Source organism: Erinaceus europaeus, chromosome 16 (assembly GCF_950295315.1).
Source record: "Erinaceus europaeus chromosome 16, mEriEur2.1, whole genome shotgun sequence".
Taxonomy (NCBI): Eukaryota; Metazoa; Chordata; class Mammalia; order Eulipotyphla; family Erinaceidae; genus Erinaceus; species Erinaceus europaeus.
In genome coordinates this window covers 46,076,059-46,090,400 of record NC_080177.1, presented here as the reverse complement: position 1 = coordinate 46,090,400, position 14,342 = coordinate 46,076,059, and the positions used below count along the sequence as shown (strand labels likewise).

General features: G+C 42.6%; 1 protein-coding gene and 1 long non-coding RNA gene across 3 annotated transcripts in view; one reads left to right on the top strand and one right to left on the bottom strand.

The window, feature by feature from the left end:
• The window catches only part of LOC132533451 (uncharacterized), a 385,390-nt gene that overhangs the window by 315,198 nt on the left and 55,850 nt on the right, over positions 1–14,342 (bottom strand). The gene's annotated exons all lie outside the window — the stretch shown is intronic.
• The window catches only part of POLE2 (DNA polymerase epsilon 2, accessory subunit), a 48,085-nt gene continuing 35,050 nt past the window's right edge, over positions 1,308–14,342 (top strand). Inside the window, exons 1-4 of one of the 2 annotated variants that reach the window (XM_060175064.1) lie at positions 1,328–1,442; positions 2,273–2,393; positions 5,084–5,184; positions 7,317–7,392. In XM_060175064.1, coding sequence (XP_060031047.1) covers positions 2,302–2,393; positions 5,084–5,184; positions 7,317–7,392 — 269 coding nt within the window. In that variant the 5' untranslated portion in view covers positions 1,328–1,442; positions 2,273–2,301. Of the gene's footprint in view, positions 1,443–2,272; positions 2,394–5,083; positions 5,185–7,316; positions 7,393–14,342 lie in introns of both variants that reach the window. The other variant, XM_060175063.1, reaches the window with a different exon arrangement.

Sequence of the window (14,342 nt, the reverse complement as noted above, 5' to 3'; positions counted from 1 at the left end):
GTGTGTATATAATAATAATAACCCGTTGCGCTACTGCCCGACTGCCAACCACCAATTTTTTTTAGTACTATTTTTTTTATTGGGGAATTAATGTTTTACATTCAACAGTAAATACAATAGTTTGTACATGCATAACATTCCCCAGATTCCCATATAACAATAAAACCCCCACTAGATCCTCTGAATCCTTCTTGGACCACCAATTTTTTTTAAGTAATTTATTTATTTATTAATCAGAAAGAGAGGAAGAGAGAGAAAGAACCAGACATCATCACTCTGGTACATGTGCTGCCGGGGATTAAACTTGGGACCTCATGCTTGAGAATGCAATGCTTTATCCACTGCGTCACCTCCCGGACCACGACAACCACCAATTTTTAGTAAGAAAAATATCAAAAATAAGGTTGAAAAATATACCCTAGGGATGCGTGCGGTAGCGCAGCAGGTTAAGCGCACTTGGCGCGAAGCGCAAGGACCGGCCTAAGGATCCCGATATGAGCCCCCGGCTCCCCACCTGCGGGGGGGGGGGGGGGTCGCTTCACAGACGGTGAAGCAGGTCTGCAGGTGTCTATCTTTCTCCCTCCTCTGTCTTCCCCTCCTCTCTCCATTTCTCTCTGTCCTATTTAACAACGACATTATCAAAACAACAATAGTAACTGCAACAACAATAAAAAACAAGGGCAACAAATGGGAAAATAAATATAAAAAATTAAAAGATATTAGCAAGATTTGACTGGGGTTGCAAGATCTGACGCTGAAATTTCTCAGACATTGCAAACATGTTGGCTGCTAATAAGCTTTAATATCTTAATACGCGAACCTTTCTATCAAGCTTTCTGAAGGTAGCTGGCATCCATCCTCAAGAGCTAGTGACCAAAGAGAGCAAGGAAGAAACAGCAATTTTTTTTACCAACTAGCCTTTAAAATATATATATTATATATGTATATAATATATATATATTCCCTTTTGTTGCTCTTGTTTTTGTTATTGATGTCGTTGTTGTTGGATAGGAAAAAAGGAAATGGAGAGAGGAGGGAAAGACAGACACCTACAGACCTGCTTACCCCCTGGAAAGGACTCCTCATGGGGACCCAGGGACTAGAACCAAGATCCCTATTCTAATCCTTGCGCTTTGCGCCACGTGCGCTTAACCCGCTGCGCTACCGCCTGACTCGTGTCGTATAGCCTTTTAACTGTACAGCATCAACCAGTAAGATTTGTGGCTGCAGCCTAGCAGGTCAAAGGCAGGGCGGAGCTCTTGATGCCTGAAGCCATAGCGGAAAGGCCGCGGGGATTTCAGTTCCGGGGGGGCGGGGCGGGGCGGGGCGCTCCCAGGAAGGGGTGGGCTGCAGCTGTGGCGCCAAAACGCGAACATGGCGCCGGAGCGGGTTCGGAACCGTGTGCTCACCGCCTTCAAACTGCGCGGATTGCTGCTCCGGGGGTGAGTCGGTCTGGGCCACTACGGGATGACAGGGAAGAACAACGGCTGTGTTAGCAGAGGGACGTGTTGAGCGGGGGCTTCTCTTAAATTGTCATTTAAGACCTTTTAAAAAAAAAAGGTAGCAAGAGAAACTCTTAAGGGTCTCTTCTTCTGGCAAACTCTAGAAGAAGAGACCCTTAAGAGTTTCTCTTGCTACCTTTTTTTTTTTTGTGAAAACTCTTGCTACTTTTTGTGATTTGTTTCTTTGTGTTGACTTAGTCCCTAGTATAATTTTCCATTCTGAGTAAGACAGGTCTCCTAAAGGAAAAGAAAAAAAGAAGAAGCGATGTCGGACCTGTCATAAGCTGCGATGCTTGGAGTCGAAACTGCTTCTTCTCCCAGGCTAGAGGAGTCTTCTCCTGAAGGGACTCCACCCTGGCGCAGAAACTCAGCAGCAGTTTACTCACTAAAGTTTACTCACTATTATGACTAAAGAAATTCTCAGCCCCTGCAGTTTGGGAATCATAACACCCTACTTTATATAGTTGCCAAGATATCCAATGAGAGACCTGGGAAAACCCATGTACATATCAATAGCAGTCAACTTACATTGTGGAAATAGTGGTCAAGGAGGGAAGGAAGGAGAAAGAGAAATTAACTAATTAGTTGTGGTCCCAGTTAACCTACCTAGTTTTGGATAAGGCGTTTTTTTCTGAAAAAGAATTTTTAGAGAGGTAGAAAACAAGTAAGTTTAAAGTTTATTTCAAGCGGTAGGGAGGACCCTAAGGAATGAAACTTTTCTCATTAAGTCTGATTCATTTTACCATTTATTTATCTATTTTTGTCACCAGAGTTATGTCAAGGGCTCAGTGCTGGCACTATGAATCCACAGCACCTGGCAGCTGAAGATAGAGAGGGAGAGAAAGACACCTGCAGACCTGCTTCACTGCTCAAGAAGTGGATCCACTGCAGGTGGGGAGCTGAGGGCTTTAACCCAGGTCATTGCGCTTGGTGATAACCTGCACTTAACCTGGTGTGCCAGTGCCTGGCCTTAATCTGTTTCAATTATTTATTATAGAGAGATAGGAGAGAGGAAAGAGGCAAAGCTTCACTCCGGCACATGTGCTGCCAGGGATTGAACTGTGGAATCTCATGTTTGAGAATCCAGCACTTTACCTACTTCACTACTTACCGCCCCACCCTTTTAAAAATACAATATTTTTACATATTTAAATAACTGGGAGGATATGTACTTTTTTCTCTTTTTGTACTGGATTTTGAGCAGCCTCCCCCCATCAATTTAATTTTTCATTATTTTTATCATTCTGTTGGGGGCTTAGTAGTTTACAGCATCATTCTTTTTAAAAAATATATTTTTGTTTAGTTTATTATAGTGAGAAAGAGTGGATACAGAGGAAAAGATACTAAGAGGGAGAAAGAGACCAGAACACTAGAACACTGCTCAGTTCTGGCTTATGGTGGTGCTGGGGATTGAACCTGGGATTTCAGAGTCTCAGCTTAAAAGGCTTTCGCATAACCATTATGCTGTTTCCCTATATTATCATTTTTCTTTTTTTTTACTCTAACCTCCCACCTAGGTCCTCCTCTCTGCCTATTTTTGGTGTGTGTGACTTGTGTTTTAGTATTAGGTTTAAAGTTATTTACTTTTTTATTTAATGGGGAGATGCAAAACAGGAGATAGAGCTAGAGACCAGAGCACTAATCAGCTCTGACTTTTAGTGGTGCTGAGGATTAAACCTGGACCCTCAGAGCCTCAGGCATAAAAGTCCTTTTTGCCTAACGATTATGCTCTCTCCCATACCCCCTCTTTACATATTTTATACAAATATTCTTTTTTTTTTCTTAAATAAACCTGAACACTGCTCAGCTCTGGCTTATAGTGGTGTAGGGGATTGAACCTGGAACTTCAGAGCCTCAGGCATGAGAGTCTCTTTGCATAACCATTATGCTATCTACCCCTGCCCCAGTATCATTCTTTATTTTAGAAAAAGAGAGAGGGAGGGAGAGATAGCAGAGAAATAGAGACTATATCACCGGGCAGCTCTGCCAGGTGCTAGCATAGTGTTTCCATGTAGTTGTCTGGGCTGGAACCTAGTACATTCATTGGTAAGATGCATACGCTACTGGGTGAGCTCTACCCAGGCCACAGGTTTCATAGGATTTTTTTTTTCCCTTTTGTTGGCCTTGTTGTGGTTATTGATGTTGTTGAATAGGACAGAGAGAAATGGAAAGTGGAGGGGAAGACAGCCGGGTAGAGAAAGACATCTGCAGACCTGCTTTACCACTTGTGAAGCCACTTGCCTGCAGGTGGGGAGCCAGAGGCTTGAACCGGCATCCTTACTCGGGTCCTGGGGGTTTCCGAGATCAGGTGTGTTCAGGATGCCTGTCCTTGGGCTTTGACATGTGTGCCCAACTCCCCCATTTCATAGGATTTTTACTTTTGATTTTGGGTTTGTGGTAAACAAGGGCAAATGTGGATTATGCTAAAGGAGAGAAATAATGGCTTTTTAAATTTTTATTTGTAAAATGGAAATATTGACAAGGCCATAGGATAGAGGGGCACAACTCCACACAATTCACACCACCAGAACTTCATATCCCATCACCTCCCTTGATAGCTTTACTATTCTTTATTCCTCTGGGATAAAAAACCCAGATCATTGGGAGTCGGGCACTACTAATCCACCACTCCTGGTGGCCATTTCTTTCCCTTTTTTCTATTTTATTCAGTAAGCGAGAAGGGGAGACTAAGGACTCCACCACTCGGGAAATGAAATAACCGCAGGTGGTGGGGGGGAGGGGCTCAAACAGGCAGGTCCTTCCACATAGTACTTTGTGTGCTTACCAGTTGCACTACTGTCCCATCCCCTTTCAAAATCAAAATCTTTTCTACTCTTTCTAATTTTACAGTTAAAAGCTATGATGAGGGCCGGGAAAGTGGTTAAGTGAACCTCACCTGCATGATACTGTATAAACCAATATGATAAAATTACTTGCATTTACTCTAAAGAAATTCATCAAATTAATGACTACATATCAAAGTATTTTGTTCAGAAAGAAGCAGATGGAGTCGTGCGTTGAATGTAAGGTTATAAATAGTAGAAAATGGGCCCAGGCAGGGGTACACCGGTAAGTAAGTGCACATATTTTCATGCTCAAGGACCCAGGTTCCGACCCCTGGTCCCACCCTGTTTCACTAGTGGTGAAACAGGGCTTCAGTTTGGTCTATCATGTATCTATATCTCCTCATCCCTTCTCAATTTCTCTCTGTCCTGTCAAATTAAAAAAGAAAAGAATAAAAAGTATAAGCCTAATGTGATACATAAGATCATTTTTATTTAAGATAAAATGGATATGTAAATGATTTATTTACTTATTTTCAAATAATTTCAGAAGGAAGGGAAGATAACAGGTCTAGGGAGACTTAGAAGGAAGATGTGATTTGAAATGTTGAGAAAGATAAGGTGGTTGGGGTGAAAAGGAAGAAATTGTTTGTAAAACACAGGAAAGATAATTATTATTTGCAGGGAGGAATTAGAGAATATTGATATCAAGTTCACAGTGTTTGCCTGTGTTTAGCATAAAACTTTAAGCCTTAATTCCCAATGACCACTCTCACTTTTTTCTTTCCCTCTGTTCAGAGAAGCTACTAAATACCTCACTGAAGCTCTTCAGTCTATCAGTGAAGTAGAGCTTGAAGATGCACTGGAAAAGATCATTGATGCCATTGAGAAACAGCCCTGTATGTAACATTTTCTGATGTCTCCTAAGTTATCAGCATAGTTCTATATGTTCTTCTTCTTCTAGCGTTTGCCCTTCTTCCGTAGCCAGTCAACAGCGTCAGGTTGAGCCTGATGTAAAGTTTTGAGACCTCCTTTGAATCTGGAGAGGTGGCAGTCGTTGACTATGTGGATCATAGTCTGTCTGTAGCCGCAGGGGCAGATCGGGTCGTCTCTGGCTCCCCAGCGATGGAACATAGCGGCGCACCGGCCATGGCCTGTTCGATAGCAATTGAGGAGGGCCCAATCATAACGTGCTAGGTCAAAGCCGGGTTGATGCTTGCAGGGGTCTGTGATGAGGTGTTTGTTCTTTACCTCAGCTGACTGCCAACTCTGTTTCCAAGAGTCTGGAACAGAGAAGTTCAGTGTAGGCATAGGGGACCAGATTGGGTGACGAGACGTCAAGTGTTGGACAGGGTGGGCGAAGATATCCGTGTATATGTTGAAGTAGATTTATAGACTTAAACAGAAGTTGAGGATTTAGCACAGTGATACCCCATGAGCCATGGCAGCACTTCTTCTGAAGGGGTAACCTAATTCAGTTGGAACTTCACTACATTTGCCAGAAACTGTTTTAAAGTTTTTTCTTCTTATAGATTCTCTGATTAATTCATGGCCATTGTCATCTCAGTGTTCCTTTTTCTGTGTCTTAGTTAACTACTCTTAAATGTTTATGTGACAAAAGAGTAAGTAAGTAGGGTTGACTCTTCCATCTTCTTCACACTTTGTTTCAGATTTTTTTCCTAAATATTTAACCTTTTATTACCAGTATAAGTCTACAAAGGAGAATTGTTCTTGCAGTGGGATATATATATATATATATGCCTCCAGGGTTATTGCCGGGGCTTGGTGCCTGCATCATGAATCCACTGCTCCTGGAGACCATTTTTTCCCCTTTTGTTGCCCTTGTTTTATCATTGTTGTGATTATTATTATTGTTGTTGTTGTTGCTGTCATTGGATAGGACGAGAGAAATGGAGAGAAGAGGGGAAGACGGGGAGAGAAAGATAGACAACTGCAGATCTGCTTCACCGCCTGTGAAGCGACTCCCTTGCAGGTGGGAAGCCAGGGCTTGAGCCTGGATCCTTACGCCGGTCCTTGTGCTTTGCACCACGTGCGCTGAACCCTCTGCGCTACAGCCTGAGTCTATAGAAATATATGTATTTTTTCCAGAGCATTGATGGGCATAAGTGGGTGCTATTTGCTCTCATATAATATAGATGTCAGTGTCTTCAGTTGCTCATGGTATAGGAGAATTTCCACTGTGTCTCATTGTCACATCTAAAGGTAGAATATTAAATGTATCTTTGCTTTCAAATATTACTTTATACTTGAAAAGTTAGACAATAATTTAAAAAATGAGTATATACTGTACCTGACTGAATAGTTACTTCACTGAAGGATGTTTCAGTATTATGATCTCTTTCAACTCTATCTCTCTGCCTTTTTCCAATAAAAAAATAAAATTAGTGGGGAGTCCGGTGGTAGTGCAGCAGGTTAAGCACAGGTAGCACAAAGTGCAAGGACTGGCGTAAGGATCCCGGTTCCAGCCCCCGGCTCCACACCTGCAAGGGAGTCACTTCACAAGCAGTGAAGCAGGTCTGCAGGTGTCTATCTTTCTCTCCCCCTGTCTGTCTTCCCCTCCTCTCTCCATTTCTTTCTGTCCTATCCAACAATGACAAAAATAATGACTACAACAATTAATAAGGGCAACAAAAGAGAATAAATAAATAAATATTAAAAAATAAAAATGAGTATACCTATTCATTTAAGATAGCATATCTTAAACATGGCAAAACATGGCAAAATGCTTAATGGTACCTAATAGTGTGGTACCTACCCTATGCTGCCAGAATTTGAACCTGGACTGCTTGCATGGCAAGGCTTACATTCTACCAGGGAACTATTCCAGCCCAGAAGTATGACTTCTTATTGTTTTGACTCAACACTTTTTTCCTTCTAAAAACAACTTTTGATTGCTATGTCACAAAAGGGTCAATGTTTGCAAATTAGTTTCAGGGGGAAAAAAGCTACTATGAAAAAAGAATTAATGTTTATATCTCTTTCTAAATTTACTTTGCTATTCACTTTTCAGTGTCATCAAACATGATTGAACGATCTGTAGTGGAAGCAGCAGTACAGGAATGTAGCCAATCCGTAGATGAAACTATGTAAGTGAATAAAATGAACACTTCCTCCACACTCCCCTGCTTGAGGTTAAGTGCCTACTGATTTTTTATTTTGGGTAGGGTAATGATTAATAATCAACATTTTGTTATATCTTTATTGAGGGATTAATGGTTTATAGTCCACAGTAAAATACAATAGTTTGCACATGTGTAACATTTCTCAGTTTTCAACATAACAGTCTAACTCCCTCTAGGTTCTCCTCTGCCGTCATGTTCCAGGACCTGACTCCCCCACCCCCACCCCAGAGTCTTTTACTTTGGTGCAATACACCAACCCCAGTACAAATTCTGCTTTGCTTTCCCTTCTGTTTTTGTTCTTCAACTTCTGCCTATGAGTGAGATCATCCCATATTCATCCTTCTCTTTCTGACTTATCTTACTTAACATGATCCCTTCAAGCTCCATCCAAGATGAGGTAAAGAAGGTGAATTCAGCATTTTTAATAGCTGAGTAGTAGTCCTTTTTTAAAAAAAATATTTATTTCAAAACAACAAGGGCAACAAAAGGGAATAAATAAATAAAATAAAAAATATTTAAAAAATTATTTATTTCCTTTTGTTGCCTGAGTTGTTTTATTGTAGTTATTGTTGTTACTGACATTGTTGGGTAGGACAAAGAGAAATGGAGAGAGGAGGGGAAGACAGAGAGGGGAAAGATAGACACCTGTAGACCTGCTTTACCGCTTGTGTAGTGACTCCCCTGCAGGTGGGGAGCTGAGGGATCAAACCCGGATCCTTATGATGGTTGTGTTTTGTGCCACCTGCACTCAACCTGCTGTGCTAGCTACTGCCCGACTCCCAGCTGAGTAGTATTCCATTGAGTATATAGACTACAACTTACTTAGCCACTTGTCTATTGTTGGACACCTGAGTTGCTTCCAGGTTTGGACTATTACAAATTGTGCTGCTGCTGCTTCTTCTTCTAGCGTTTGCCCTTCTTCCGTAGCCAGTCAACAGCGTCAGGTTGAGCCTGATGTAAAGTTTTGAGACCTCCTTTGAATCTGGAGAGGTGGCAGTCGTTGACTATGTGGGTCATAGTCTGTCTGTAGCCGCAGGGGCAGTTCGGGTCGTCTCTGGCTCCCCAGCGATGGAACATAGCGGCGCACCGGCCATGGCCTGTTCGATAGCGATTGAGGAGGGCCCAATCATAACGTGCTAGGTCAAAGCCGGGTTGATGCTTGCAGGGGTCTGTGATGAGGTGTTTGTTCTTTACCTCAGCTGACTGCCAACTCTGTTTCCAAGAAACTGGAACAGAGAAGTTCAGTGTAGGCGTAGGGGACCAGATTGGGTGACGAGACGTCAAGCGTTGAACAGGGTGGGCGAAGATATCCGCGTATATTGGCAGGTCCGGTCGAGCGTAGACATGGGAAATGAACTTAGATGATGCCGCATCCCGACGAATATCTGGCGGGGCGATGTTGCTAAGAACTGGCAGCATGGGGTGGAACGGATGGTTCCAGAAATGATCCTCATGGAGGAATATAATTTGGAATCGACCAAGTGGACATGGGGGCTACGGAACCATACTGGGGCACAGTATTCTGCAGTGGAATAGCATAATGCCAGAGATGATGATCATAGTGTGGAAGCGCTCATGCCCCATGAGGAGCTGGCCAGTCTTGCAATGATGTTATTCCTCGCGCCCACCTTTGCTGCAGTTTTTATGAGATGTTTGTGAAATGACAGAGTGCGATCGAGAGTAATACCAAGATAGACTGGCTGGGCTTCATGCCGGATTCTCGTATCGCCAAGCTGCACATTAAGCTCACGCAAGGCCGAGGCATGGTGTAGATGGAAAACAGATGATACCGTTTTTGCAGTGCTAGGGATTAGTCGCCATTTTTTACAGTAATCAGATATCAGAGACATGTCTTTCGTGAGTGTTTCCTCGAGGATGTCGAACTTGGATGCCTGAGTTGCACAGCATATGTCATCGGCGTAGATGAACTTCCTTGAAGAAGTTTCTGGGAGGTCATTGATGTAAATATTAAATAGCGTACGTAGGAGCCAGAACAGAGCCCTGGGGGAGGCCACTTGAGACAAGTCTCCATCTGCTAGACTTGTCACCCAGATGCACCCGAAATCTTCTGTTTTGGAGAAGAAACGATATAGTGTTGGCCACCCATGGAGGCAGGCATCTTGAGATCTTGACTAGGAGACCACGGTGCCAGACTTGTGTCATAGGCTGCTGTGAGATCAACAAAGACAGCACCTGTCTTTAAATTCTTCTGGAATCCATTTATCACAACAGTGATAAACAACAAGGGCAACAAAAAGGAGAAAATAGCCCCCAGCAGCAGTGGATTCATGGTGCTGTCAATTAGCCCCGACAATAACCCCGGAGGCAAAAAAAAAAAAAAGATTAATATGCTATGTGAAATGATGGAGCTAAATGAAGAGATTGATAAACTAGAACTATTGGGACATTTTCAGAGTAAAAATGGTGATTTCACTATTTTCAACCCATTTTGGATGGAGCTTGAAGAAATGTTAAGTGAAATAAGTCAGAAACAGAAATGCATATGAAATGATCTCATTCACATGCAGAAGTTGAAAAATAAGATCAGAAGAGAAAACACTAAGCACAACTTGGACTGGAGTTGGTTTATTGCACCAAAGTAAATGACTAGTGTGGGTGGGTAGAGGGCAGGAGAGGGGGAGAATTTATGCCCTGGAACAGGATGGCAAAGGACCTAGTGGGGGTTGTATTGTGTGGAAAAATGAGAAATGTTATGGTTGTACCAACTATTGTATTTACTAGGGGCTGTAAAATATTAATCCCCCAATAAAGAAATTAAAAAAAAAAGTGAATGGGCCGGGTGTGAAGCGGCTCCCCTACAGGTGGGGAGCCGGGGCTCGAACCTGGATCCCTACGTGGGTCCTTGCACTTTGTGCCACGTGCGCTTAACCCACTGCGCTACCGCTCCACTCCCTCTTTGTCTTTTCTCTTTTTTAAATTTTATTTATTTATTAATGAGAAGGATACGAGAAGAGAGAGAACCAGACATCACTCTGGCACACGTACTGCCGGGTATCAAACTCAAGACCTCATGCTTGAGAGTCCAAAGCCCTATCACTGCGCCACCTCCTGGACCACTTTGTGTCTTTTCTTCTAGCTGTTCTGAGGTTGCTTTCTACTTAGCTCCATAGACATATAAGGTTACAAATGTGTATTTTGAATCAGTATAAATATTCAGCCTTTTTCTAGTAGGAGTGCCCTAATTAATTTTTAGAAATCTGCCAAATCTAGGGGAAGTGTTTTGTGTCTTCTTAGAAGTGGAAGGGATAGAAATAGTAGATTAATGACCAGAAATTAGCTCTGGTTTATCTGGTCTTTTTTAAACACAATTTTTAATTTAAAAACAATTTTTTATGTTTAGTTTCTCTGGCTCTCCAGCTCCCCAATAGTGCCAACAGAGCATCTGAAAAGCCAGGCTCTTTATCTAGGAGAGGCTCCAAAACAGGTAAAATAGTTGCCCAATTACTAAATACTTTGGGGAGGGGAATCAATTCCACTGCTGGGCAGGGGTAGATAGCATCATGGTTATGCAAACAAACTGTCATGCCTGAGGCTCCAAAGTCCCGGGTTCAATCCCTTGTACCACCATATGCCAGAGATGAGCAGTGCTCTGGTAAAAAAAAAAAAAAAAAAAAAAAATTCCCCTGCCAATTGAAAACGTTCTTTCTGTTCCTTGCTCTTAACACTGCACTAAGGCTTGGGGGTTTTCCCATTCTGTCCCCTATACTCATGGTTAGTGATGCTGGCAGCTGGGGCTTTCCCTCCTGTTGTATTCAGCTGTTGACTCTGGGGTCCCTTGGCTTATCCAGCAGAAAAGTCCTTGTTTAGCCATTTACTCTTGGGAGTCCTTTTGCTTTTTCAGTGGTCCTGTCCTCCAATGTTGGGCACCATTTGCAAGGTGCTGACTCCACAGTGCAAGCCCATCCTTTACAAGGGTCTAAAGGAGGGGAGGGAAATTAAAACTCTGGAGTAAGGAACTTTTGAAACCATTCAGGGAATGGAATGCTGAACACATTTATTGGGACATCAAATTTTGGCCACTTTCCCATGAATTTGGATCCTTCACCCAATTATGTAATTATTTGTCTTATGTGTTTGAGACATTTTCTGATTCTTTAGTCTGGGAGAATGTCAGAGACAATGATGTTCTTTATTCCATGTACCTCAGAGAACATGTATCATCACATGGAGGTTTTGTCTTTGAAGCTGACTGATAGCACATGGCACGGAGGTTTTCCTCTGATAACTTTATAGCATGTTACACTGAGGTTGTGTTAGAAAAGCAGCTCTCGGGAGTCGAGCGGTAGCACAGTCGGTTAAGTGCACATGGGGCAAAGCCCAAGGACCGACACAAGGATCCAGGTTCGAGCCCCGGTTCCCCACCTGTGGGGGAGTCACTTCACAGGTGGTGAAGCAGGTCTGCAGGTGTCTATCTTTTTCTCCCCCTCTCTATCTTCCCCTCCTCTCTCCATTTCTCTCTGTCCTATCCAACAATGACTACATCAGTAACAACAATAACTGCAACAACAATGAAAAACAACAAACAAGGGCAACAAAAGGGAAAATAAATAAAAATTAAAAATTAAAAAAAGCAGCTCTCTTGTGACCTGGGTCCCTATATGATGAGATGTTGGATTTTGTCAAAGGCTCTCTCTGCATCTATTGATATAATCATGTGGTTTTTGGCTTTGCTTTTATTGAATGGTGGATCACATTGATTGATTTACATATATATATATTTCAATTTGCACCCTTTTTAATTTACATATATTAAAGCAACCTTGCATCCCTGGGATAAACCCCACATGGTGATGATGAACAATCTTTTTAATATACTGTTGTATCCAGTTGGCAAGAATGTTGTTCAATATTTTAGCATCTATGTTCATCAGAGCTATCTGTCTTTAGTGTTTTTTTTTTTACTGTTGTATCCCTGTCTGCTTTTGGTATCAGGGTGATGTTGTCTTTATAGAAGCTGGAAAGGAATATTCCTGTGTCTTCAACCATTTGGAAGAGTTTTAAAAATAGAAGTATTGGGAGTCGACCGGTAGCGTAGCGGGTTAAGTGCAGGTGGCTCAAAGTGCAAGGACTGGCGGTGTAAGGATACCGGTTCAAGCCCCCGGTTCCCCACCTGCAGGGGAGTCACTTAACAGGCGGTAAAGCAGGCCTGCAGGTGTCTATCTTTCTCTCCTCCTCTCTGTCTTCCCCTCCTCTCTCCATTTTTCTCTGTCCTGTCCAACAACAACATTAATAATAACAACAATAAAACATCAAGGGCAACAAAAGGAAATAAATAAATATATTTTAAAAAATAGAGGTATTAACTATTCCTTGAAGGTTTTGTAGAATTCATTTGTATAACTGTCTGGTCTAGGGCAGAGGGTAGATAGCATAATGGTTATGCAAAGAGACTCTCATGCCTGAGGCTCCATAGTCCCGGGTTCAATCTCCTGTACCACTATAAGCCAGAGCAAAAAAAGAAAAGAAAACTATCTGGTCTAGGGAGCCCAGCATGTGACGCAAAGCACAAGGACCTGCTTAAGGAAACCGTTTGAGCCCTCGCTCCTCACCTGCAGGGGAGTCGCTTCACAGGCGGTGAAGCAGGTCTGCAGGTGTCTATCTTTCTCTCCACCTCTCTGTCTTCTCATCCTCTCTCCATTTCTCCCTGTCCTATCCAACAACGAACAGCATCAACAACAATAATAATAACCACAACAAGGCTACAACAATAAGGGCAAAAAAGAGGGTGGAAAAAATGGCCTCCAGGAGCACGGATTCATGGTGCAGGCACTGAGCCCCAGCAATAACCCTGGAGGGGAAAAAAAATGTCTGCAAAGAAGCAAAACTTAATATTAGTTAATAAAATATTTTTAAAAAACTGGTTCGGGGGGAGTCGGGCTGTAGCACAGCGGGTTAAGCGCAGGTGGCGCAAAGCACAAGGACCGGCATAAGGATCCCGGTTCGAACCCTGGCTCCCCACCTGCAGGGGAGTAGCTTCACAGGCGGTGAAGCAGGTCTGCAGGTGTCTATCTTTCTCTCCTCCTCTCTGTCTTCCCCTCCTCTCTCCATTTCTCTCTGTCCTATCCAACAACGACAACAACAATAATAACTACAACAATAAAACAAGGGCAACAAAAGGGAATAAATAAATAAAATAAATATTAAAAAAAAACTGGTTCGGGAATTTTATTGTTGTGAGGGTTTTTGATAAGTGTTTCAATTTCTTCAGCTGTGATTGGCCTACTCTGGTTTATGGTAGTGCTGGGGATTGAATATCTTTGTTCTAAGACTCTGGCTTGAAAGTCATTTTCATCACAATTGTGCTGTCTTCCTAACCCCTTAGTGTTTGCCTGCATTTTAAACTTTATTACTAAATAGCTGACCGTGACTATTTTTCCTTTGGGTTTGAACTTCTACTTACCAAACTGACTTGGCTTTATATTCTAAATCCTATGAATGAATGAGTTGAATATTTAGAAATAGATTTTTTTTAGTTTTTTTTTAATTTATTTTTTATATAAGAAAGGATAAATTAACAAAACCATAGGGTAAGAGGGGTACAACGCCACACAATTCCCACCACCCAATCTCCATGCCCCATCCCCTCCCCTGATAGCTTTCCCATTCTTTATCCCTCTGGGAGCATGGACCCAGGGTTGTTGTGGGTTGCAGAAAGTGGAAGGTCTGGCTTCTGTAATTGCTTCCCGGCTGAACATGGACGTTGACTGGTCGGTCCATACTCCCAGTCTGCCTTTCTCTTTCCCTAGTGAGTCTCTGGGGAAGTGGAGCTCCAGGACACATTGGTGGGGTCTTCAGTCCTGGGAAGCCTGGCCGGCATCCTGATGGCATCTGGAACCTGGTGGCTGTTTTTTTAATCAGAGTACTGCTTAGCTTTGGTTTATGGTGGTGCAGGG